This window comes from Aulonocara sp. 'chitande type north' Nkhata Bay, linkage group LG12 (genome assembly GCF_057382095.1).
Source record: "Aulonocara sp. 'chitande type north' Nkhata Bay isolate Kocher_YH1m ecotype deep benthic linkage group LG12, A_spYH_male_GT1.1, whole genome shotgun sequence".
NCBI classification, from domain to species: domain Eukaryota; kingdom Metazoa; phylum Chordata; class Actinopteri; order Cichliformes; family Cichlidae; genus Aulonocara; species Aulonocara sp. 'chitande type north' Nkhata Bay.
This window is the reverse complement of record NC_141355.1, coordinates 4,627,325-4,654,559: the sequence shown is the minus strand read 5'-3', so window position 1 is coordinate 4,654,559 and position 27,235 is coordinate 4,627,325. Positions and strand designations below refer to the sequence as shown.

At 39.4% G+C, this 27,235-nt stretch overlaps 1 protein-coding gene across 1 annotated transcript; it reads right to left on the bottom strand.

Moving 5' to 3' along the window:
• Window positions 1-850: 850 nt before the first annotated feature.
• piwil2 (piwi-like RNA-mediated gene silencing 2) lies at window positions 851-25,915 on the bottom strand. The gene is made up of 24 exons (XM_086313260.1): window positions 25,777-25,915; window positions 21,362-21,808; window positions 21,167-21,272; window positions 20,866-20,980; window positions 19,214-19,389; window positions 18,797-18,887; window positions 18,341-18,451; window positions 17,494-17,611; window positions 17,252-17,376; window positions 17,013-17,093; window positions 16,811-16,924; window positions 16,374-16,562; window positions 16,104-16,188; window positions 14,592-14,684; window positions 14,021-14,161; window positions 13,587-13,700; window positions 12,618-12,806; window positions 9,389-9,490; window positions 9,130-9,246; window positions 5,213-5,301; window positions 4,479-4,584; window positions 4,021-4,274; window positions 3,462-3,569; window positions 851-1,569 (listed from the first exon to the last, which is right to left on the bottom strand). The coding sequence occupies exons 2-24, from the start codon at window positions 21,782-21,784 to the stop codon at window positions 1,413-1,415; spliced, it is 3,204 nt and encodes a 1,067-aa protein (XP_086169386.1). The 5' UTR covers window positions 21,785-21,808; window positions 25,777-25,915; the 3' UTR covers window positions 851-1,412.
• Between the last annotated feature and the right edge of the window lie 1,320 nt (window positions 25,916-27,235).

Below are 27,235 nucleotides of genomic sequence, written 5' to 3'. Positions count from 1 at the left end.
AGCATTAACTCCTCTCCGTTTTACTCTCACAGTTCAAGTGGGGGAGGGGTCTCCTACAATCTACTCGTAAGTTCATGACAGAATCAGGCCTTTATTACATTGAGGGCAGTGTCAGTGTCTCTACAATAGTTCTACATTCTATGTTAACACATTTCTAAACTCTAAAATAAGCTAAACACTCTACAATACTAATTACTGCCAGTCCACTCAGTCTTTCTTGTGCCGTGGAAGGTCTGTGGTAGTTGTTTAAGTACACAGTGAAGGGCAAATGATGCTGCTGTCTCCCTGTCAGCTGTGTTCTCTCATCTTCAGAAGTCTGGACTCGTGAGCCAACGTGCCAAATAAGAACTATCAAGTATGCATGTATGATCTCTTTACTTGGTACTGAGAGATGGCATCTAAAGGAATCGACTCTGGACTAAAGCAGTGTTTTAACCATTTCATTGTTAGCCCCGCCCCCTAACTCTGATGGGTGAGGTTGACAGATGAAATAAATTCATGGTGCAGTGCATCACAGTAACCATGGAAAAAATTAATAATCAACTGCTTCTAAATAATGAATGAATCAGTTGGTTTGAAATGAATTAACAGTTTATTTATATACTAAATACATTTATTTCCAATTTAACTCATGTGATTTAATGAATTTGACACTCATTATTTAATAATTGTTTATTTTAATTTTAGCACTCTTGACACTCCATAAATTACACGCTCAACTACTTGCTTGGAGATGTGTTGTTTTTTTTACAGTTATCTTGTTTAGCACAATTTTCCATGTGCCAACCAATTACACATATATATGGAAAAAAAGTGACAGTGTAAAGTCAACATGACTATTGCTAGGATCACCATATCCATTCTTTCCTTTATGAATACTCATATCATATTTTTCATTGAATAATTTTTTTTTTCATAATTATTCTCTATCTGATAAGAATTTAAAGTGTGAGAGTGATGGGGGGCATTTGGCTCTTATGTCTACCAGCAGACAGTTTTGTAAGTGAAGCATTAAAGGCTTAAATAAAAATAAAGAGACCGATCATGATAATGACAGCACCACACAAACAGGCTCGTGTTTTATTTAAAGATTTGAAATACTACAAGCTACAAATCTGTACAGCTGAAAGCTGAATTGGTGCAAACATTAAGAACACTGCTGCATTACTGAACGTAATTACTAAAAGACAAAAATGTGAAAACCCAGTAAAACTTCCTAAACTTAAACCACTTTCTTTCTTTTTTTAAATAACTGAACTGACCTTAAAATGAACAAACTCTTAAAATAACACTGATTATAATTATTACAATGTGTGCAACGATATTCTAGGTTATTAATGAATCCCTCATTAAAGTAAATGAGTTGTCATTAAAAACAGGTAACTGCCGTCTGCATCAAGGCAAAGAATAACTCAAAGGAAGAAGAGCTTGTCTGAGAGCTGGATGGCCGGCTCTGAGTGAAGGTACTGGCCAGACAGGAAAGCCAGTTTGTGGGCATATTTGCAGGGTGCTGGAACGCGAATGGTGCCGGGCCAGTTCCAGTACAAATGGCACATCTTGAAGGTCAACCTGGCAAGACACCAAATCAACAATGAAGTGTTTTTGAACTGTACACACATTCACAATAAATCCCAATTTGTGTGGAAGATACACAAAAAAGAAATCACAGCAATACTTTGGAAAACAATAGACTCGAGGTAAATACCAGTGAGGCTTAAAATAAAAGGGGGGTGGTGGTTAATTACTTGAAAATGCATCTAGTACAGTTCCAAGATATAAATGTGTACAGAACCACTCAAACTCCTGACACACAATCTCTACTCAGCTCTACTCCATTTGTGTTTTTGCAAGTATGGTCTACTACTCTGGCAACAGGAAGGTTTTTTCCTTTTAGCAGGAGGAAACCTTTGGGCAGTACTAGGCTCAGGGAGGCTCAGCCATCTGCCAAGACCAGCTGGGGGATACAGGTCCAGACTAAACAGTAGAAGCTGATGTTTGACTGATTGTGTGTCTTACTGACAACTGGAGGCTGGGCAAAATTTTGATATCAAAATGCACGATTTTGCTACATCTTGGGACATGATTGGCACCAAAAATCTCTTTTTATTCAAACACGTATCAGCTCTGAACTGACAAACACGCTATAAACGCTATAAACTTATTGGAGATCTTAGGCTACGTTCACACTGCAGGCGAAAGCGCATCAAATCCGATTTCTTTGACCCTCTGCGACCCATCTATCCGATCATGGTATGACAGTGTGAACGGCACAAATCCGATATTTTCAAATCCGATCTGGGTCACTTTTGTATGTGGTCCGGAATCCGATACCTATCCGATGTTTTAGAAAGCGACTGCTGTTTGAACGGTCAGGTCGCATTAAATCTGTCTTTTACGTCACTGAGAGAAGACAGACGCCAATTATCAGCACCGGAGAAGACGTCGTGAACACTTCCTGACCATCCAGTGTAGATGTTAGTGAAACTGTTGGGAAGACAACGTGAACATTTTATTTGTACTGTATAATCTGCAGATTCTGACAGAAAGCACCGCTCCTCTAAAACAGCAATAAGGATCATTATTAGGTTATCTACATTATTATGTAAATAACAAAATAACTAAAAGCAAAAATTGGGAAACGTAAAGTCCGAAGTCTGCATATTAAGGGCCATCAGTCAAACAATACTGTTTGCTCTGGGTCTAAACAGAGCGCGTTGTGTGTGACGTCTTCTTTTGCGCATGCGGGCCGCTTTGAGCGTTCACAGTAGAGCACGTTTGCTGTCGCATTTTATTTGTAGTGTGAACGAGCAGACAAAAAAAACTTTGATCAAAAAATCAGAATTGAGCATTAAGACCTGCAGTGTGAACGTAGCCTTAGAAATTCAGACAAATCTGAATGACATGTACACAACATAATACAGTGAATAATACTTTGAGATATTTACATACATAGGGCTACATCTTTCTACTTCACTGTGTATCGTACACAGCTGTATAACAGAGCATCACAGACTCACTGTGTAGCAGAGTTATTTTGCAAACCATATAAAGATTATGATTATGTACTGAATTATGACAGACCCTATGGCTCTTAGTCAGGTACAATGCTGTTTTGTCATGACAGATGCTCTGTGCAGTTCTGTGCGACTATCTTTACTTTTCTTCATGAGCTGCTCAAACTAAACAGACATTACATCATACAGACGTCAACTTTACTGTTACATCGTATTCAGGAAGCATATTTACAAACCAAATGGAGTAAGCTTGTGAGTACTTTTGTGTTTTTTCCCCTTTAGACAGAAGGAAGACTGCCCCGAAGATTTTCAATACTCTGCTTTAGTGGTGTGATAAAGGCTCTTTTTCTTACAGCTACAGCGATGACCTAAAAAAACAACCTCAATCTTGTAATGATCAAATATTAAATGCAGATATTGCTTAGTGGAAAGGAAACTGGATCATACCTTTGCAAATGGTCTGGTGTGAGGTTTGCCGTGTTATATAAAGAGATGTAGTGTGTCGGAAGTCCGCAGCCCTGCCGAATGTGATGAGCCATCAGGTAGAAGTCCACCCTGAGCAGGGGGGAAACAATCACTTTGGTTTGGGAAACTTTACAGAATCGAAACATTTCCTCTGCTACAGCTGCCAGTACATCTGTCGTAGCAGTTTTGCTGTGCACATGTTTAAATTCACATTTCTCTCTCGTGTATTTTTACAAGATATTTTCATGAAATGCTGTTTACTACACATTAGCATCATCGCCTTTAAACTGAGCTGCCAGTGTAGACTACTGAAGCAGGTCGCCTGTGCCCTAAAGCTGGATTCTGACTAAAAAACAGCAACAAAAAACACACACACAAAAAGCAGGCCTCTCATCTTTAACAGCAGCACCGTGTTTACATTTACACATTTTGTGATCATTTCTCACATTTATAAAATGCTGCCTCAGAAACAAACTGACATCCTACAATCCTTCCAATTGGAATCAAACCCCTTGCTGTTATCGCCCCGCCCTGGACTAACCAATCTTTCTGGGTGAGGGTGTGATCCACGACAGTTCCAGGAGGGGGAGTGCCAAAGCTGTTTGCAGCCCAGGAGTAGAGAGTGGTGTTAATGCGCTTTTGTACCACGATGAAGACCAGCTTGGGCTCGTAGCTGGGGAAAGTCTCAAAGCATTTGATCAACTGTGGGATCTCGTACTGCTCCACCATTTTAAGCTGGCCGTCTGAGACACCATCTCTGTACACCACAATCTTTTCTGGCAAGTTGTGGTTTACCTGTTAGACATGCGTAACCAAAGTAAAGTTATACAAATTTAATACAGTAAATGAAAATGCATTAAACCCAGCAAAACTTGATAACACCCAGAAACAAACTACACTGTTGTTTTCATTATACTGCGTTCACTGATAGGTGAGAATTAGTGGTGCTTTACAGACAGGAGTCCTGAATCAGAACACATTTCTGAAGTGCATTTGTACCTCATAGTACTTCTGCAGCGCAGCCAGTAAGCAAACCCTGAAGCCATGGATCAGTTCCTCATTGGGGGTCTGGAAAATTACTCTGGAGTACCAGCGGGTCAATGAGCTGTAGGGAACAACACGCTGCTGTTAGGACGCATGCATAGTGCATCTCACCAATTCAAGGTCAAATAATTTCTCGTTTGTGCACTCATATGCAACGACATGAAAAGGTTTATTTGTCAAGGTGATGCAAAAATGCTTGAAAACAGTGAGTCACAGCATTGCTTTGCATTGTCTAGTAATGTGAAGTCAGTGTTTTGTGCACACTAACACTTTTTTGTGTGCTTCACATTAAATGTAATAATTCAACTATGGAGAAAATATGAAATCTAAAGAACGACTAGACAAAAAGAGGGAAAAATTGTAATGGCTTGTATTTGTACAGCGCTTTACTTAGTCTCTATGGACCCCAAAGCGCTTTACACTACATTCAGTCCACCCATTCACACACTGGTGATGGCAGCTACACTGTAGCCACAGCTGCCCTGGGGCGCACTGACAGAGGCGAGGCTGCCGGACACTGGCGCCACCAGGCCCTCTGACCACCACCAGTAGGCAACGGGTGAAATGTCTTGTCCAAGGACACAGTGACCGAGACTGTCGGAGCTGGTGCTCGAACCGGCAAACTTCCGATTACAAGACGAACTGCCAACTCTTGAGCCACGATCGCCCCTATGGGAAGGGAAGTTTACCTGTTCACGCTCGCGACAAACCCCATAACTGACTGATGAGACTTGCTGGGGTCGTGGTGGACATCAACTCCAACTACCATCAGGTTTTTCTGTTCAGGGGAGACAGGTTTATCATGTTCCCATGTTAAAAGTTCTGTAATGATGTTAAAATACATATGGCAGGGCAACCACAGACAACACATGATGTCTCAATCTAAAGGAACTCAAGTGAACAAGTGAGAAACATAGACGTTGAGATCGATCAGACTGGGTTACAAGGCCATTTCTAATATTTCAGGACTCTAATTAAACATGCTGAGTGTAAATATGTCAATATACAAATACATTAAAATTGGAAGAGTGATGAACCTTCACAGGAGAGGCCAGCCTACCAAAATTACTCCATAAGCACATCAACAACCTGTCCAGTGGATCACAAAAACAAAAACCCCCAGAATATCATCCAAAGAACTGCAAGCCTCAATCACCTCAGTTAAAAATCAGTGTTCTCATTCAGTTTCAATTTGCAGGGATCACAAAAACTGGACTCTGGAACAATTTTTCAAAAGTCATGTCTCAGATTTAACCTGCTCATAGTGATAGGCCCATCAGGGTGAGAAGAACGTTAGATGAAGGGATCCCATCACTCCCCTTCACTGAAGCCTTTGATTCTTTTTTGGGTACAGCCACCTCGAGTCCCTTGAACAGGTATTGTATGAATCTAAGATATTGCCATTATTATGACTAAAGCCCACCATACAACCCTGTGAGAAAAACATTATGACCTAGTGTTGCTTCAGCTGGTAAGACATACAAATTAGCAACATTCTTTGCCTGAAAGCTGAGGTCACCTGAACGAGACATCATTTCACACATGGATACTTCACCAGAGCCCAAACTTTAAGCCCACTGAGAATTCAAACAGTATAAATGGCATGTATATCTTGGTCTAGAAGAGTACGCGCAACAGTAATGATGGGAAAGACTGCTGATCTGACAGATGTTCTTTTCTTTCTTTTCTTTAACCTTTATTTAACCAGAAAGATCCCATTGAGATTAAAAACCTCCTTTTCAAGGGAAACCTGGCCAAGATAGGCAGCAGCGGGTGTCTCACAGTTACAGAAATTACTCAATTAAACACAGGCAGCAACAACACACATGCAAAAATAAATGAAAAATAAATAAATAAAATTCAGTAAAATTCAAATAATAATAATAATAAAAAAATCAGTTAACATGACAACCAATCTAATTGAAATAGTTACATGTTATGGACTTGGCCTCAAGGATTCTTAGTTTAGATTTGAAAGCACTTAATGAAATGAATTCAGTCTTTTTCTAGTCGTTTGTTCCAAGCCAGGGGTGCTAAACGGACAAAAGCTCTTTTACCAAATTTAGTTCGGGCAAATGGAACAGAAAGCAACAAGTAACCATGCGGACCAGCATGCTTCATTGCAAGCAGGGAACATATATAAGAAGGTAGCAACCCAAGCATTGCCTTATATATAAAACTGTATAAATGAGAGTTCCTCTGACTTTCCAAAGCAGGCCATCCTACCTGAGAGTATAACTCACAGTGGTGAGTCTGAGATTTACGGTTGGTGATGAACCTCAGAGAAGCATGATACACAGAATCAACCATTCGAAGACACTGAGCAGAAGCATTCATATATAGAATATCACCATAATCCAGCACAGGCAAGAATGTTGCAGCAACAAGCCGCTTCTTTGTATTGAAATAGAAACACAACTTACTTTAGTTTTAACTTCAGATTTTTAACAAGATTCTCTACATGTGGTTTGAAGGTGAGCGCGTCATCAATCAAGATACCCAGATATTTATACGTGTAAACCAACTAGATTTTATTACCTTCAAGAGTGGTTACTGGTGGGATTGTTTGGGCCCATATTTAGAAAACAACACGAGGTTTGTTTTGTCTGCATTGAGAACAAGTTTAAGCTGAAGTAATGAGTGCTGGACAGCAAAAAAGGCTTTCTGCAAGGAGTCAATGGCTTGGACAAGAGTTGAACCACAGCTGTAAATAACTGTGTCATCAGCATAGGAGTGCATGTTTGCATCTAGCACATTTAGACCAAGATTGTTTATGTAAATGATAAATAGAAGGGGGCCTAATACAGAGCCCTGTGGCACTCCGTTGTGCACTGTAACAAATTCAGAACATAGACCGTCGGATTTTATGCACCGAGACGATTACTGAGGTAGTTTGAGAATAGGGCTGGGTTTTTATAATCGATTTATCGATTAAAATTGATTCTCGCTTGGATAACGTGAAATCGATTCATTAAAATCCTGAATCGATTTTTTAATATTAATTTATTTTGCCCGAAATGCCAGAATCTCAGGTGAAACCTCACAAATTTTCAACAACCACCAAACAGTAAAACAGTAAATGAGAGCAGGTACACGGATTCTGCACAAAGACGTAAACACAAAGCGCGGACCCGGATCAGAATCAGTGAGATGCGCCTTTCTCACCTGACGGCACGGACACGGTCGGGGCTGAAAGCCGACAGCTCGCTGGTTCTGATCCGTCGGCGGGTCCGCGCTTTGTGTTCACGCCCTTTTTGCGCCGATTCTAAAGCTCTTAGTTTTATCTCTCTCCAAACAATATTGACCGAACCAGCAGCAAAAGAAGATCCAAACTACGCTTCACATAAACATCATCATGAATTCACTCTGACTTTTACTGTTTTGCTTCCACCAGGATGAAATCACACTTCATGCACAGCTCTCTCTCTCTCTCTCTCTGTACTTCAAGAAGTTTCCCGTCTAAAAATCTGTTTTCTTCATTATTCGCTTGCTTGTTACGCACAAGTCTACCGTTGTTTACAGCGCTGTCGGCCATTGTTTTTTTTTCTTATTACATACTTCCGAAAAGACAACCTAATTTCTGCTGTTCAATACTGAACAAATTTAAACTTTTTAAAATTATGCAAAATGCAAAACGCTCAGCGGTCTCTAATAAAACCGCTGGAACGTCAGAGGTAACGTTCATATGTTGATTAATGGTTTTCTTTCGTTTTTGATCTACTGCAGAATATTTTTTATAAAATCCCAGGCCAGGAAAACCACCTTCATGTTTTTCTGTGTTTTATCTTCAGCTACTTTGACACAAAGGCATCTGCTGTGATGCTCACACCTTTGATAAAGTCTTGCGTGTGTCAGCTTCCTTTTTATAGATACAAAATTATGTAAATGTACTGATCTGAATTATAATATATCTGACTGTCAAAATTTCCCAGAATCAAATCGAATTGAATCTAATCGTGGATCGAATCGATTCTAGAAATCAGTGACGATACCCAGCCCTATTTGAGAACCATGCCACTGCTCTCTCAGAGAGTCCTCACTGAAGGAGTCTAAGTTTTAAAATCAATGATCAACAGTGTCAAATGCTTTTGACAAATCAATAAAAAGGGATGCAGTGTTGTTTCTTATCAAGTGCAACAGTAATATCATTTACTACACTCATTGCAGCTGTGATAGTACTGTGATTTTTCCTAAAGCCTGATTGATATTCAGATGTTACTGACATGCTGTACAAGGAGATTAGGCCACAGGAGGTCACTGCTAAAAAGGCTCGCTTTTGTGCTGACACGACTGAAACTTCACAGAGAATCTATAGGGTATTGTCAAGAAGAAGATGAGAAACACCCAATCCAGAAATGGAGAGGAGCTGAAAACCACTGTCAAAGTAACCTGGACCTCAATAACACCTAAGCAGGCCCGTGAGCTGATCGCCTCCAAGCCACACCACAACGCTGATGTAGTGATCCATGGTAAAGGAGCCCCAAAATAAATGAAGACTATATCTCTGTTATAAATAATTGAGCTGAGGAAATATCCTAACAATCCAAATGACTCCACTTCTGATATTAAACTGCTCAGCTGTCATCTTGTGTGTCATGACACTTACCAGAGGAACATTGACAGTCCACAGCTCTCCTCCTAACTTGCTGTTCATCTGCAGAAGTATCTTCTGTGCCACACTCTTCAACTTCTGTTGCTGGGAAATTGTGCGGACGTTGATGGCCTAATGACAAATAGGCGAGAGTGAAACAAACTTTCTTTTTTGGAAGAAAATATTTTCAAAATTACTATTTATGCATTTGTTAAGTTGTAAACATTTCATTCCTTTCCTCTAATGCTGAAAGAAGAGCACAAACATCACAAACCTGGGATGGGATGGGATTTTTAACACAGCACAGCTTCTTGATGGCACTGTAGAGATCATCTCTGTTGCCAAAAATGATGCAAACTACAAGCTGCAAATTGGGCTGCACACAGGAGTGAAAAGCTTGAGTATAGTGATCTTAAACAACATCCACCAAACATCTGAGCATTCACTGGTAATGACAAAGAGGTAAAAATACAGGAAAGATACAACAGACAAAGCACTGTTCTCTTTGATAGATTTGAACGTTTTAAGGTGGAAGCAGTCATCAAAAGATGGGTGCAGGATGGTCATTAAGGGATGGGAATGAAATGATTCTCAGTTGGAAAGCAGTCCCAACTGTGCAAAGAAAATATCCACCACACTGTTACACCACCATCGCTATTAACAGCTGACACATGACATGAGGGATGCTGTGCTTTTGCCAAATTTGGACCCTACCATCTCAATGTTGCAGCAGAAACTGATAACAGGCAACATGTTTCCAATCTTCTGTTTTCCAATTTTGGTAAGCCGGTGCAAACTGTAGCTCAAGTTTTTAGCAGACAGGAGTGGGACCCAATGTGGTCTTCGGTTGATGCAGCCCATCTACTACAGTTCAAAATGTTGTGCATTCAAAGATGCTCTTCTGCACAGCTTGGTTGTAACAAATGGTTATTTAAGTGACTCCTACATTTTTATCAACTTTTAACTGCTGCTCACCAGATATTTTCTCTCCTTCAGACTATTCTCTATAAACACATGAGACAGTTGTGTGGGAAAATCCCGATAGATCAACAGTTTCTCAAATATTCAGACAAGCCTGTCTTGCGCCAACAACAACAACTTTACCATGGTCAAAGTCCCTTAAGTTTCTTTCTTCTGCATTCTAGTGCTCAGTGAACTTCAGTAGGCCATTTAAGTATGCAGAGATGATCGAAATGACCATGGACTCAGGTGCTGCCATGTGATTGTTAAAGTAAATAATTAATAAGGCAATCAGCTGAACAGGGGTACTTCACAAAGTGGCTGGTGAGTGTGTGCACTAGGCAAGAAAAAGTTGGTGTTTGATGTATTTGATAAAGACATGAAAAGTACAACTGCTTGTCTGTTACACTCCATTTGTCCATCATATGCAATAACTTCACAAGTTCTGGTAACGCCAAAGGATACACAAACCTTTTCTTTGAACTGGAATAAACTATAAGGGGTTGTCAGTTATTTTATTGACAAAATATGATACGTTTATAAATGAAAATATATCCAACATTAGTATATGTGATTAGTGTGTGTGTGTGTGTGTGTGTGTGTGTGTGTGTGTATATATATCTATATATAAAGGCTTGCCATCTGTGGAACACACTTCCAACCGATATCAAATTGATTACAGACATTAGATCCTTTACATTGAAGGTAAAGTGTGGTTAAAGGGAAATCAAAGTTGTAGTCATTTTAACTAGAGATGGACCGATCCGATATTACGTATCGGTATCGGTCTGATACTGACCTAAATTACTGGATCGGATATCGGAGAAAAATAAAAAATGTAATCCGATCCATTAAATATCACGAAAGTACCTCACAAAACTTGCAACGCGCCGTAACTCACCTCAGAACGTTAGCACGTCGGAGCAGTATGCATCACGTGATAGAGCGGCTGTGGCATGCGGGACCTGTCGGTGGTCTGGATAGCATTTGGAGCTTCGCTAGCAACCTGGCATTTCATCTCCGATAAAGTTATCCCGAGAGAAGTAAAGCAAGTGTGTAAGTCCATCTCTGAATGTTTGTAAAGCATTCCTGCGTTAAGCTTAACAAGCGACTGCCTCTCGCTCTCCGGCTGCTACTTCAATCGTGAAACTGCTTAATGATCAGCTGATCGGCTTTTCTGTCGGGAATCCGTGTCTCTTGTTTGCTTTTGGCCCACTTTGCACCAGAAAGAGGAAACCAGCGGCTGAACAACAGCAGCACGTTTAAGCTTGATCAGCTGTTGTTAGAATTTATTTAATATTACTTTCTACACCAGGATCTTTTTTTATGTAGCTGACGTAACTGTGCAGGGGCGGATCTAGCAAAGTTTAGCCAGGGGGGCCGATAGGGCATGAACAGGGAAAAGGGGGCACAAAGACATACTTTTCTTTCTTATTCTCATTTAAAATGTCGAGCTTTTAATAAATAATTATCTGACACCCAAAGTTTTAATTTGATGTAAAATGAATAGAAGTCAATTACTGTATATAGTGACTATTAAGTCTAATATATATACCCTAGTAAGCTATAGTACTTTTTCCTTTGGGAAGGTACCATCTGTGCAGTCTGCAGTTCTGTTGAAGAAAGATGTTGAATCTATTTAATATTTCTTGAAAAATAATTGATTTCTGTGCATTTTTTTTTTCACACTGCATCAAATTAAGGTTGATTACGTCGATTAAGCATCATGAGGTGGAGCGTGAGGGGTGGTTCCCTATTTTTTATTTATTTATTTTTGTTGTTGCTGGGAGTTGGAACCCTATTAGTTAGGTTGCTTAATATTTACGCTAAGTACTCTTTAAAATACCAGAATAGTGAGGATGGTGTAGGTTTAAGTTTATTAGATTGATCAGTATTGCTGAACTATGAAATATTTTTTTTGTATACAGGTATAACAGAATAGCTTTAGTGTAGTTGTTGTTTTAAACTTGAGTATGAACTTGCAGACTTGCAAAATGCAGCAAGATATTTTAAAAAACAGTTTTGTTGATTAAAAAACACTATATCGGATTCATATCGGTATCGGCAGATATCCAAATTTATGATATCGGTATCGGACATAAAAAAGTGGTATCGTGCCATCTCTAATTTTAACTAATAATTTTAATTTTATTTTAAATTATTGTCTATTAATTTGTAATTGTATTTATGATGTAATTTGGTTTTATGAAAATGTATGTTTTATTGTAAAATGCATCTAGATTGTAAGCCCAACAAGGGACAATTGTTGAAAATTAGCAGTAGCTATAAACCTGTGCGGTACATCAGTTTCATGTCTTGCACTTGAACTATGTTAAACTGCACTGTCCCCTTTAAATAAATAAATAAATAAATAAATAAATATAAATATGTATATATATATATATATATATATATATATAAAAATCTTCACATTACTGTGATGGCATTCATATATTTCTAATGAATATTTGTGTAGTGAACTAAAAACCAGTGAAATGAGATTTATGAAGATTTCGTCAAACTAAACATTTTCTACATCATACCTGACTCGTGAGGTGCGAGTGGATGGTCTTGACATAAGTCTCGGTCCGATCATCCCTCAGCTCCACACAAATGGGTCGACCCATCTGGACCCCAATAGGTGTGGCCACCTTGTTAAAGGTGGAAACAAGCTCTTCAGCCTGTGCTGTACAGCGTCGAGGGTAGAAGACGGCCCAGGTTTTCAAGGGAATCTAAGAGTAACATGGATTGTTTAATGAAAGAAAGCAGTGGTGTAAATCAGCCATATTTGTATTATGGTAAAGTAACTTGTTCACACACTGACACTTTAGGAAGCAGTGTATTAACTGTGTATGCCGTTTTGTTCTTTAACTACTTTCAGTTGTTGAGGTTTCGTCTCTTCAGATTTATTATTCCCCAAGCGTCTCCATTTCCCCCCAAATCAGCTGTTTGTGTATAAACAGTCCCATCTTTCTCCTGTCTCTTGTGCATTCAGTGACAAAGGACAATCAGAAGTAGGACTTCATAAACTTTAGCAAACTACTGTCGCTGTTTAACTGTAAAAAGAATATTGCATTGTTTATAAGGCATCCTTAGCCTTATCACATTTTGTAGGTATGCAACTCTTAGCAAGCACACATAAAACAAGCTGGCAGAACTACAGATAAAATGTCTTTTTTTAGTTTACATTCTGAGGGACATTTTCATGTCCTATTTTAAAAACATAGTGATAACAAAATGACTCACTCATGATTTCCAATGTTTCAAATTCAGTTCCCAACTGAATGTAGCTTTTTTTTTTTTTTTTTTAATTTCCAAATTTTCATCACAGAGAGGAGAACTAACAATGTTTGACCAAACAGTTACATGTCATTATGCTTAAACATTAATGGTTTACAGCTGTTTAATTGTTTAGCTGACTGAACACATCTCTGGTAACCACCAGACAAGATCTGGGATATGAAACAGCACATTTATATAGAGCTCTACAGATAAGCATTCATAACACTTACAGAGCTGATTGAAGCATCCCTCACAACCTCTCTGGACCAAGACACATCAGCACCAGTGGCAAAGGATGAAGACTGCAGGCAGATGGTTTCAAAGGGAAGAGTTCTACCTTTGAGCTGCAAAAGAGAAAAATATTCATACTATATTGGGAAAAATAGAGAAAAAGAAACGTCCACAAGGAAAAAGGGCAAACAAGGAAGGAAAACAAAAAGGACAAGCTCTTACATCCACTTCTAAAAGAACTGTTTTTGTACGCATTATGTTTACTAACCAAAGAAATTAAACATGGCCTCAAGTCAGTCAGAATTTAGTACCGACATACTGAAAGGCTATAGCATGGCACTGGTTTCACTGTGCATTTCTCAGACAACTCTTGGGGAGAAAATAGCCCACGGGCTTTGAATGAAGGAGTTTTCTAAAGAGACAAAATTCCTACCATCAAGATTTCTGTGCCAACCTCCAGTCCCCAACCACCAAGCTCATTCAGACTTTCAGGATTGGTGTTGATGTTCTTCAGAAGTTGCTTTACTGAGTGAGTATGCTGCTCACCACTCACGTTAATGTGCATTGTCAAGTCCTAGAACATGTTAAAAAGAGCAATATTCTCTTTGAGCAGTCAGGTTTCCACAAGTTATTTTATTCATTACAATTACTTTCATGAAGGTTTTCAGACCAGAATTTGTTCTTGGAAATTTCCATTACTGACAATAATCATAAGACATCTTTGTTCTGACGGTTATGTTAGCAAAGCATTGCACTACCGTGTCGTTGTCAATGTTTACAATGGTCAGGCTCTTTCTCTGCTGTGTAGAAATCAAGTGTTTACACTCAAAGTTTAAACTAGCAAAATTTGAACACTTTAATATTGAACACTCTTAAGACAACTGATTTTTAAAATGCTATATGTTCTGTTTTCAACCAACATACACAGTGTGTATTAACACTAACATTAAATTAGATGGGCAGCTCCTAAGAGTAAGGAAAGTTTACTGACACATTAAGCTTACCTTCATAGCTCTGAAGTCCTTCCTCATTTTCTCAGGAATTCCTGTCATGAAGGAAAGCTCTGGGACTAAAAGGATCTCACCAGTGATGATTTGCTGCAACAAATGAACAATTAGTTGTTATAAAAACTTTTGAACTTAGTTTTTTACATCTTCGGTACAACAAAGCACAAGAGTGCATACAGCTGTGTACAGCTCTGCTTGACATGCATGCATTAAGATAAAGTTTTTATTCATATTTTTATTGGTTTTCACTTACTTAGCTTCATCCCATCTCACACAGATGTTGAGTCTTACATGATAACTAATCATCCAGGCTGACTAACCTCTAGGGTTGGGCGATATGCAAGAATCTTCCAACAAACAATCGTCAGCCAAATAATCGCCGATGGGCGAAATATTCAGGCATGCGCAGGCTTTTTGATGGTTGGAGCAACGTAATCATGCATGGACTGATTTGTGCGTTTACAACACAGAAGAAGTCCAAACATGGACGAAGTAATTTCCCAAAAAACATTAGCGCTGTCAGCGTTAACGCGGTCATCACGATTAACGCGATTAAAATTTTTAAACGTGCTCAACCCATCTGGAGCGCAGACTGAACAAACTTTGGACAAACTGCCCGAAATGTGTTGAAAGAGACATTTCAGGGATTGTGACTCAGTCTGCGCTCCAGATGGGTTAATTATTAATTGCATTAGTCATGATGACGGCGCGTTAATGCTGACAGCACTAAAAATATATAGTCGCCAATTTGAGATGAAAGAGGTAAACCTACGGATGTAACCAAAGCAGTGTGCCAGTTGTGCAGACGTCTAGTGCAAGCAAAGTACTCAAACACGACTAACTTGCATGAGCATGTATGTGTCCACCATCCGGCTGAGCATGCTAGGCTACCATCAGCTTCTGCAGCTCCATCAACAACCATTTGGGCGCACTCTGAGGAGGGTGCATTTGCTTGCAGATGAAAGAGGCACTATTATTTTTTTTTCTGTTGATTGCTTATGTTATCGCCATCATTATTGGCAAACTTACTCATGGGCAAATAAATAAATAAATCGCCCTTGGAAAAACGATCGCCGATGGGCTCAGCCTATCATCGATAGTCAATATATTTATCCAATCACCCAACCCTACTAACCCTCTGGTAACTATTTGGACAAACATAAATTAAAGAAACGTGAACATGAATGTGAAGTGGCATTCTTAGAAAAACATGTCAGATGACTGATCTACTTCATCGAGCCTGCATAAAAATCTGTCTGTGTGTCTTGAGCTTTTATTAACTCATTCACTGCCATTGATGTCTATAGCCGTCAATTGCAGTGAATGAGTCAATGGGTTTAACTCATTCACTGCCAATGGCTGGCAGTGAATGAGTTAATACTAGCATTACGCATGTGGAAATCATCATTCCATATTTAGTACTGACTTTAAAAATATCTCCCGGAGACACAAATAGTGTTGTTGCACTGAACTGTTGAATAAAACTTTTTTAAAAACATAGGTTTTTACCTTCCCGCCTTGTCTGGACCTCTCCTTTGGCCGATGCAGGAGTAAAGGCTGGTCCATCTCTTTGATTGTAATGCCATAGTTTTTGCTGTTAAACAAAAAAACAAACAAACATGCAATCACATGAGCATTGGGGAAAACGGAGAAAAGAAAAAAAAAAACCCAGATCCAACTGATCTTTTCATTGTTGGGTTGGTATGAAGACCGAACTGCTGATATTTCACTACACAAACACACACAAAAACAGTTTGCTGTAGGAAAAAGCAGTCTAACCTGTAATAGTCCACAAAGGTAGTTACAGTGCCATCCATCAAAGTGAAGGTGTCTTTGGGTGATTTGTTCCACTCAATGGCATCAATGCGGTAGGTGCGGTTGTTGTAGCGGGTGATGACAATGCTGCCGACGAGTTCTTTGGTGCATTCATCTTGAAAGTTTTCCTTGCTCTGTTGGTACAACGTGTTCCTGGCAGACAGCCCAACACAAGCACGTGTTTTTCATTTTTCACACTATGGAACGGAGCCTTTATTAGACTGTTCTGCTCAAGCCTAACAGGGAAAGCTTGGTCAAAGTTAATAATGCTCGATAATCACTAAAGGCCATTAGAAATGTTGCAAAATCATCTGTGGCTGGAGATACAGTCACAGACATGAATCTATCTGCAGCAGCTCGAGCATGTTTGTATGCTGATGCTTTTTGTTGTGTAAACTCACATGACATCCAGCACAGAGTCATTCCGCAAGACTTTGTGAGAGACATCAATACACAGGTACAGGCCTCCATCTGTGCGCTTGATACCAGTTGAGTAGCCTGGCCAAACCTGGAGTCTAGAAAAACCGGTAGACTAGTGAATGAAACTGCGCTGCCTGATTTTAGCAGGTATCCTTTGGTGCTACAACAAATCTCACGACTTACCGGTGTTTTCCAAGAATGACTGCGCTTTCTGGATCATAATGGTTTCTGCCCACCAGCTTTAGTCCAATGATTTTCATCACCCTTGAAAAAACGAGAGGAACACTGTGTCATATCCTGTAATTTAAACTTCCTTTATAACGGCACACGGTGGGAAACAATCATTGCTGTTTAGGACTCTTAACAGCAGTCGGGCTTATTGTGTAAAATAGAAAGGATATAATGTGTCTCTGACATAATACCTCCTGAGCACCACATTGTAGAAGGGAATGCACAAATCTGAGCTCGGTGGTAAAATCTTCGTCATTTGAATTTTGATTTGTATTTCCTGATTATCGGTCCGTCTCAAACTCTTGAGAAGAACCACCTGTGCAAAAATAGTATATATATATATATATGTATATATATATATATATATTTATTTTAAAAAGTGCGTATTAAGTTTTAAATTTAGCATGGTGACTGTAACAACTGTGATACTCACGTCTTTCAGTTTAACAGGAAGGTACAGTATCGAACCGTCAAATGCCACAACTTCACCTGTGGTTGGACGGTGGTCTTTCATCATGCCGAAACGCATCGCCACTGATTCGACATTAGGACTGGGTAAGAAATTCACATCACAAAATACACAGTAGATATTAACACGGGTAACGATACTGAATGAACAAACTTCAAGTTTCTCTGTGGTTCTTCAGTGTAATTTAAGCTGATCCTACATTTTCATTGTTGTCTGGCAAAATGTTAAATCCTAGTAAACATTAAGATTTTCCCAAAATACCTGCATAATTTTATAGACATGTGAGTGTTGGTAACAGGAGCTCTCTGGGTTTCATTAATTGCTCACTTATAATCAACGGACTAATAAGAGCCGAAAGTAGACTAAAATCTGTTAAGGATCATAGACAGAGAATTAGTCCAAATATCACTTTAGTGTAATTTTCAGTTAGTTTGTTCAGACAGGAATGTTAGGCTGGATGTTGAGCTGGAAACACTGCACTTTTTGTATGTCAAGAATAACAATATACTGAAAATCAAGTATTTATAATCTTTTGCTCCTGTAATTTTAATTCTACTCTATGTGTGAGGCAGATTTATATGCAGGTAAACCATCTTTATGGTGAACAAAACAGAGCATTTATTGTGAAAAACTGTCTACTGCCTGTCTGTGTAGGCAGTGACGCAGCTACCAGTGCCTACATTGTATTAGAACCAGTCCCTGTATTACCTGAAACTATGATTAAAGCTTTCCAACATTTCCTCCAGTTTTTAGACATAAACTTTGTTTCCTTGTACGCAACAAGTGGTCTTGAATGTTATATGATACTTACGTAAATGTAACATGGTACTGATACACCGCTTCGTTCTTGCATTGAATTTGGATGTGATTTGACCCAATATTTATAGGAGCTCCTTTGGTTCCAGCCTTATTCAGTGGCTCACTGACGAGTGGAGAACATACATGGACAAAAAGATCAGTTTATGACAAGCAAAACAAATGATCAGTTACTGACCTGAATAAAAGCTCTGTCTTGCAAAATGTTACATTTAATCAATACGGAACCAATACCACTAGATGACCCTTAATAAAATACACCATTATGTGCTCATAAGAGACAATGAGAATGTCAGAAGACATGGATAAGTCAGAGGTAATGATGTTTTAGAATGAACAGCTAACACCAGAACACTCGCTCTGACCGTTAAAAGCCTCCAAACCACAACACAGCTCATGTTGGTTTGTTAGGACTCGCTAAGGTAAAGGAAATAGAGAAAAGCACACTCACCGAACTGCCTCCATTGTCAGCCCCGTCTTTGCAGCTGGACCAGTGGAAAGGTCTGTGGCTTCTTGAACGGTGTGCACAGGGGACTCCGTTCCTTTACAGTATTATGCATGTCATTACCCAAAATGCATGTTCCCCCCCACAAATTAATCAAATTAAAATAAAAAAACACAATTAAGATTGTATTAGACACATGCAAAAGAAGATGCACATAATAGTTTACTTGGGGTTCCTACACCTTTCTTTCCCTTTCAAAATCACAATCTTCTCCAGTCTCAAGTTTTCAGACAGTTTCCAAATCTAAAATCTAGAATTCCTGCACAGGAATTCTTGTTTTTTCTTTTAAAAAGAGGATTAAAAACAAATTAAGGTGGTAAACTCTCAGTTTGCAATCCCTTTAAAATAATTTTATATAATTACCCGTCAGAGAGGGCTGAGAGTATTCTGTTTGCGGCTCAGACACTGGAGAAACAAACACGTCTTGACCTGCAGGAAATGAAGGAAGCAAAGCACGGCCTCTGCCAACTCCAAGCTGAGGCATAGCTGCTCTTCCGAGGCCCACCATTTTCTGAGGGGACAAACCTCGGCCAAGGAAACTGAAAAAGGCAAAATCCACACAAGGAAAAGTCATATAATGGTTGTTCAATGCAGATAAAGTAAGTAAGTGTAATTTGGCACTGGCACTACTTTTTCCATCCCAACCTGGATCAAGTCATACCTTCATAAAGGTTAGAACATGTACTTTGTGCTCTTCCTGTACAATGATTTAACTTCATGGCCGTTAGGTTTTATATATGGATTTGTTTTAATTGTCAAAAGTTAGGTGCGACAAAAAACATAATCCAGCAAATAATTTAATTTTCTGCCTGCAGATATTCATTGCTACATGTGGAATTAAATTCCATGCGTGCAAATTCAACAACCTACGTGTGTAAAACTCAGCAGCCACACACGTGTGAGAGTCTGATTTGCAGGCATTGCTGCAGTTTCACACTCTGTGCTCACAGCTGAATCCTACCTGCTCCAATCAACTGACTTTTGACGAAGGATTTAATAGTGTTCATAAAGCAAGAACAATATTAAAGAGCTGTTTCTGGGAGGTACTTCGATCATTGATTATTAGTAAAAAAACGTTTTTACTGTTTCAGTGAACAAATGCTTTGATCAAATCTGATTATCAGCTTTTTACAGTTGTGGAAGAAGTACCTATCCTAAATCCTATACATATATAGAAGTAATAATACTACTGTACATATACATTCTGTAAAAAATGAACTTTTACTGACATAAAAGTACAAATTTTTATCAATTAAGGTATATTTCAAACTCTATAGAACTGATGAGTTATTAAAGTGTACGCTTCACAAAGTCATTGAAGCTACTAATTCACTGTAGCTAAATCACACCACAATTTATTAGTTAACTTATATTTCATATAAATCTAATTCTGCTAAATATGATTACAGCTTTAAATGGAGGGTATGTGCAGTTATACGTTTGCTGCAGACTAAGCAACTTTTTATTGGCAGATTTAAACGTCTGTATTTTGGTTATAACCGTACACTTCCTGATTCTCATGAGTTAGTTTTTTGTTTTTAATTTTTTATTAAATGTATGGAATATTGTACAACAATATGGGACAGCAGTGAAGATGCTTCAGAACGCTCTGGTTTTAAAGATTTCTTCATCAGTAAGGTTATTTAGTGACAGCTGTCAGTATTTCCACTGCTACACAGGAAACAGCAACTGCTGATAATTAACTCTGCAGAATTAATTTACAAATATGGTTTAAAAACAGCGCTTATGTTGCTGCCTCGGTGTAACTCGATTTAAGTAAAAGAAACTGTCCATCAAAGGTGACCAATCACATTAGGACCCCTCTTCAAGCAGTCAAAAGTCAGTTGATTCAAGCGAGCAGCATTCAGCAGCGAGCACAGAAACTGCAGCAGCACAGACAAAGTAGGCTCTCATTTAGTCTACTGCAGGTTTCATAAACTACATCAGGCTGAATGAAAATATGTCAGAAACCCTGTTAGTCGAAACACAACACAGTGTCACTCCTGTGCTGCTACCTGCTGCCTCTGCCCATCATTTCTCCAGATGGGCCGATACTCTGTGGTGTGCTGATGACACCTGGTGGGGCATCTCGCAGCTTCACCTCTCCCACATCCCCAGCTGCTCCCCTACCTGCAACGAAATGTAACATGAATCCATATGATTCTTCTTCATATACATAAACACCAAAATGAACCAACATCACGCCACTCTGTGGCTTACAAAGCTTTGAGCAAATGAGCACACAATGTGTTGTGCTTAGGGGCCCAGAGACTGTTTGTTTTCAGTATCTCTGGATTTCTCAGAATAAATACTGACCCAGTGGTGCTGCTCCTCTTCCCAGTGAAGTCGCTGATGGTTCAATGCCCATTCCTCTAAACATTGAGACCAGTGTTGATCCTTTAACATGTGGTGGCTTGCCAATCTGTCAGAAGAAAGCAAACCTGTGCAACTCTGTGTGGCAATTTCACCATTAAAATGAAAACATAATTTATTGCATTTTCTGGTTCGCACCTCTTCTTTTGTCAAAGTAGGGCTTTCTCCCATTAGAGCTGGCATCATTGTCTCACTTGGAGGTGTGCGTCCTTCCTGTGGATCCAGTCTAAGTACGCCTGCACTTCTCGCCACTCCTACCTTTGATTCAACTGCTGGGACGAGCAGCCCTCTGGCTCGGCCAACTACTATATCCTGTTGCGCCAACAGTGCTCTACCTCTTCCTACCACAGGTTCAGTAATGGGGACAGCTCCACTTAGTCCCAGTGAGTTATCACTGAAAGTAGGGAAAGCCCTGCCTCGTCCTACAACAGGTTCTTCTGTAGAGAGCAACAGCCCTCTACCACGTCCTACAGCAGACTCCCCAAGCTGTAATCCTCTTCCTCGTCCCAGCCAATGGGCACCCATCTTCTCAGTGAGATCAGGAGGCTTGCCTGGATCCATCTGATCAACTTTTACCACTATCAGCTGTTAACAGCAGAGGAAAAAAACCAAATAATAAAGTTTGTAGCACATTTCAATCATACAATAATAAAGGAAATGCATGGCCAGGTTCAAATACACTTCAACTTTCCTGAATGCTGAAAAAGCATTTCAGTTAAACTTTGTGATGTCTGTTTAATTCAAAGGAAGGTTTTTTCTTCCGGTGCAAAATGAGATCATTATGCAAATTAATACCGTCCCTGTTATCAGTCTTCTATCAGACTACGACTGAATGGGGTCATGTTATATTCCGTGATATGATTAGGGACGGGTACCGGTATCCGGCACCGGTTCTGACATAAACGGTAGTAACCAGACCGAAAAGCAGCGCACATTTCGGTGCTTTATTTCGGTGCTTTTTTTTCCTGAGCTGTGATACACTTCTAGCCAATCATTTTACGTTTCCGAGGATAGTAGGCGGGCCCAGGTACGTACGTTCCTTTAGAGCAGAGCTACAGATTAAAAATGCCCAAGGCGAAGCGATTCAAAAGTCTGGCTGTACTTCACAGCAAAATATACAAACTCAGCAGCAACAAGTGCTTTAAGCTGATACTGTGATACTGTCAAAGGAGGTAACACCTCAAATCCGATGAAACACCTGGCGATGCATAGCGTTTTTTTAAAAGCCGAGAAATGCGCCGTATTTGATAGCTTGCTGCGAGACCTCACACCGTGCACATCTACTGCGGGTGGGTTGCCTGTTATTGGACCCGGAGCAACATCCCCCAAAAACACGAAGAGGAGAGTCCTGGCCCCTAGCCCTGCCAGTGTAGCAGAAATGATGACGGATGATGTTAGCAGCAGCAGCCATTCTTCTCTGTGTGAGTAGCTTAATGTTGTTCGTGTTTAATTTACGTTGTGTACGCTAACCACATTATTACATTAATGCATGTAAGGTGAACTAGCAAACACCGTCGTGGATACATGCGGCTGTCTTCTTGTTTGATGGCAGATGCTCCCTTCACCCTGGCCAAAAAGGCTAAAATGACCAAAGAAAAAGTGGAAAACAGTTAAACATGAGAGGTTTTTGGACAAAGTTTGTGTTTTTTCCATTGTTTAAGCACTGCTTCCAGCCAAGAGTGATACCATATATGCCCTATAGCTGCAGGAAGGGCTAACATTGTTATCTTTTTACAAAAAAACAGCTGAACATGAGAGGTTTTTGGACAAAGTTTGTGTTCTCCATTCTTTAAGCACCGGCACTGTTTCAAAAGTACCGGTTTGGCACTGGTATCAGATAAAACCTAAACAATACCCATCCCTAGATATGATTTACTCTGAGGTGTTTGACGAGGTTAGTGGTGTTGCCACAACACCTCACTGTCTTGCCACATGTATCGCAAACCGCATCTTGGCTGTTTGTGGAGGTAAAATATGTCCACGCATGACTCTGTTTACGCTCAGCCATTGTTGTGAGTGCGCACGCCAGGTGCAGTGTTGCAAACTTAGTGGCTTTGTCACTATATTTACCGAGTTTTCAGAGCCCCTTAGCAACTTTTATTCTAAAAAACAACAAGTGACAAATCTGGTGACTTTTTCTAGTATTATTGGAGACTTATTTATGACAACTTTTTGACGTGAAAGCGCGTATCTTTCTTCTCAACAAGCAGCGGGTGCTGCTGTGGGCACCTCGCCCGTGCCAAAGCGCTCACAGGCAGAGGATAGTCCTCCCCCAGCTGCTATCAGGGCAGGAAATGTTCCCACCTATGCGTCCAAACTGCAAATGAATCGCGTATGAGTGAAGCCTCTGCTCCCGCACCGACTGTAACGCAATCAGTTCTTCTTTTACTGTTATGTTGTTTTGTGGATCACAAGGTTTAAAACTACTTACACACACACACACACACACACACAAAGTAACTCCACCAGAGTGCCTTTTTCGGGTCACTTTTGCCGGTCCAAGCGCAGATAAAGGAATAAGGTTGGAATTGTGGCACAAAAACAATAATCGCTAAAAAAAATAATTTGTAATTCTAAATAAATTCTAAATGCATTTAGGACGTTTTTTTTACTCACTTTATGTCTCTTCTTTTTTTCTCTCCTACAACGTGGGTTTCAATGATATTAGCATGACCAATTATGCAAATTAGGCGATGACGTTGTTTAGCGACTTCTAGAGACTTTTAGCACAGCCAATAGCGATTTTTCTTACTGAGGAGTTGGCAACACTGGCCAGGGGCTGCGACAGCCGTATTTCGCATATGACTATGGAAGGCGTAAGAGGAAGTAGTTTCTTCCAATTTAGACGATCTGAATGATATCCGGTTGTTCAGTGATGACGCGACGAATCCTACTTCCGGGTCTAAAGTAGTCTGCGTTTAATATGGCTTTTGTGTTGTTAACATGTTTAATGTTATGTATTTTCTTCTATTTGATCTCAAAAAGCTCCTAAAACAGTCAGTGATCCCTGTTGACCTCCCTCGGCTTTTATTACCACTAATCATTTATTTAAGCTCAGTTTTTAAAACCCTAGGATGTAACTACAGCCCAGCCCATGCAGCAGTATATGAATGACTAACCTCGTATTGTGGATGGATTATCTCAGTTGTTCTCCTGGCTGAAGTTTGGTCCTTTTACAGCACCCTGCCATGCGATTACATTTGTTCCTGACCACCGAGAACACTCACGTTAACTTTTATCGAGTGGAAAAAAAATTAGCTTGTTTATATTATGCTAACATAGCTGTGTCGCTAGCGGTCACGTAGCACATCATTATATACCAGCTAGCCCAACTTCAGTAACCCTACAAACGTCACTGCTGTTTAGTTTTCTGTCTTCATTTATGCTGGAAGTGATAACAGAGCTGCACGTTTTAATTTGTTTCCAAAACCCCGCAGTCAGGACATGCTATATTGTATTTAGATAGAAGCTAGCGAGCTAACTTCCTGCTAACTTCTAACTCCGTTAAATGTCATAAATTCCGTTTTCATGGATGCCTGGATGATAAACTCAATTGTTACACCTGGTAGAGCAGAACGCTGATCATTTTATTAAAGATGAAAGACTTTAGACAGTTTTTCAACTCTCAGTAATGCCATAGTGATCGTTTGATATATGGACCTGCAGCGGAGTTTAGGCCCAGACACGGCTAGTGACGTCAGACTGAACAACCGGATAGTTTCTTTCCACTGTGTTCCTGTTAATGAAAAACTACAAATTTACCCCAAAGTACTAAAATATCGATATTTTAATATGAGAATGATTCTAGAACATAAATTACTGGGGTCGGAAGAATCGATATTTCAATATCGATCCGCACATCACTAGATTTCAGTGATAAATTATGCTTAATGGCACAAACACCTTCATATAATACTGTAATTCATACGCTTTTCAAGGTGCAAGGCTGTTGCAAATAGAGTTAGTTTTAACACCAATGTCCACCATAGCTTTATTTAGAAATCCCCACACTAACAGAAACTATAGGCGCGCGATATTTGTTTACTTGTTCTGCCCGTGAACATCGTCTTTACGGATAAAGACACGCTGACCATGTTCAACTGACAACTTGTAACAACACTTTAATATCATTTATTTTGGGTGTGTGCTACTTTTATCGAGCCAAAAATAATGGCGCCTCATTTCACTCGCTAGCTTTTTAAAGCAGCACAGGCGCTTATATTATATAATCTGCCTACTCATTTGCTACCGAATTTAGCTGCCAGTGGCTTGAACCGTATAATTGTTTTTTAAAGAGTCATAATATAAACATTTTCCTACGCGCTCCAACAATATTATTGTAAAAAAAAAAAAAAAGCTAACAGCTGCTAGCTAGCAAAATCAAAAACTGCTAGCTAGCTTAAACACGTGTTTAAAACAAGTGCACAGCTGTCGACCACTACAAACTAAATAAGATTGAAAAAAATTATCTCAGAAACCCCCCCGCTGTATTTCAGTTTCGTCATAAACGGAAATATGGTCTTAGCTCTTAAATTTACAGCAGGAAAACTTACATTTAATTGACGAAAATACTTCTGTCCTCCCTCACGTATCAGTCTAATTAATCCTCCGACGGAATCCAACAAGTGACAAATGGTGTCCGCCCTGCAGCATCCTGATTGGATAGTCAGTGCTGTCCGGGGCAGGGTATTGGTTTATTAATCCTGTCGATCAAAGGAGCTTGTAAAGAAAAGCATCTGGACTTCTTTAAGTTGCTTGAAGACGTTTCACCTCTCATCCGAGAAGCTTCTTCAGTTCTAAGGTCAAATGGGAGAGAGTCCCAGATTTAAACCCAGTGGGGGTATCCCCCCCAAAGAGGGACAAAAGGACCCCCTTTGGGGGGGATACCCCCACTGGGTTTAAATCTTTTCTTTACAAGCTCCTTTGACTAGGATGACCTGGATGACTGAGAACCTTCACAGACAGATCCTGTCGTTCTTTTATCTAGTGGTTACTATCTGCATACCTCACCTAAGTTGAATTAGAGAAACAATGCCGTTAATGTGATGTAATGAGCAAGTTAAGCTTTCATCTCATTTGTTTCATCTCATCTCATCTCTAGTATCCAGAAGGGGACATTGAGAGGCAGACATCTTTCCAAAGTCAGACTTATACTCATTGGCTGTGAAAGCAGGAGCTGTCATCAAGGGTCGAAAAACCACCTTCTACTGCAACTACACTATGTTCAACAGGCAAAAATATCAGTAACCACACACAACACACACTAACAACAACAACAACAACAGCAAAAAGCCTATTTCAGCACATATGATGTAACCTACACCAAAGAAAAGGAAATACAGCTCAATAAATTTCTCACAACCTTACAACAGTGTGTGAGACCAATAAAAGGAAATTCTCTGAGTTTTTCTCAGCTGTTTTTCAGGCTTGTTGTATTCTGTTAGAGAGGGAGCTGGGGAAATTCTATGGAAATAATTCTGCATTACTTTTGCAGTATTTGTGCCAAGTTTGAGACATGCGTAATTCATGTCTTTTTAATTTTTTAAAATTCTTTTTATCCGACATCAAAATGTCTTTATGTTCTTCTTCTTATTATTATTATTATATTTTATAAAATAACGTTTATTTATTATTATTATCATTATTGTGTTTTTTGTTTTGTTTTTACAAAATTCTAGCTTGTAATTTCGTTAACTAAAATATTGTTGTTTCCATCTAGTTTTAGCTCTGAGTTTAGTTTTAGTCAACTTTTTTCAGATGGTAACACAATTTAATCTCTAAGTTAGAGAATGTGGGATCACATTCTCACACTTCTACTGTTACCACAAACGCCAGGATATTTGCATGCATTCTCTCATCCCATTCCTGTTTTCTTATTTGAAAATACTTGTTTTTCAATGTCACTTCTTATTTAAGGAAGGTTAACACTTTGTTGTAAACATCAAGAACCAGGAAATAAATGAATTAATAATAATAATAATAATAAAAATAAAAATACCTGAGACAAACATA

Coding starts and splice junctions, on each gene's coding strand:
- piwil2 (XM_086313260.1), bottom strand. CDS start 21,784: ATGGATCCAGGCAAGCCTCCTGATCTCACTGAGAAGATGGGTGCCCAT. Junction 17,094..17,251: donor TACAATGTGGTGCTCAGGAG/GTATTATGTCAG, acceptor CGTTTTTTCAAG/GGTGATGAAAATCATTGGAC. Junction 14,685..16,103: donor GGTCCAGACAAGGCGGGAAG/GTAAAAACCTAT, acceptor CATTTGTTGCAG/CAAATCATCACTGGTGAGAT.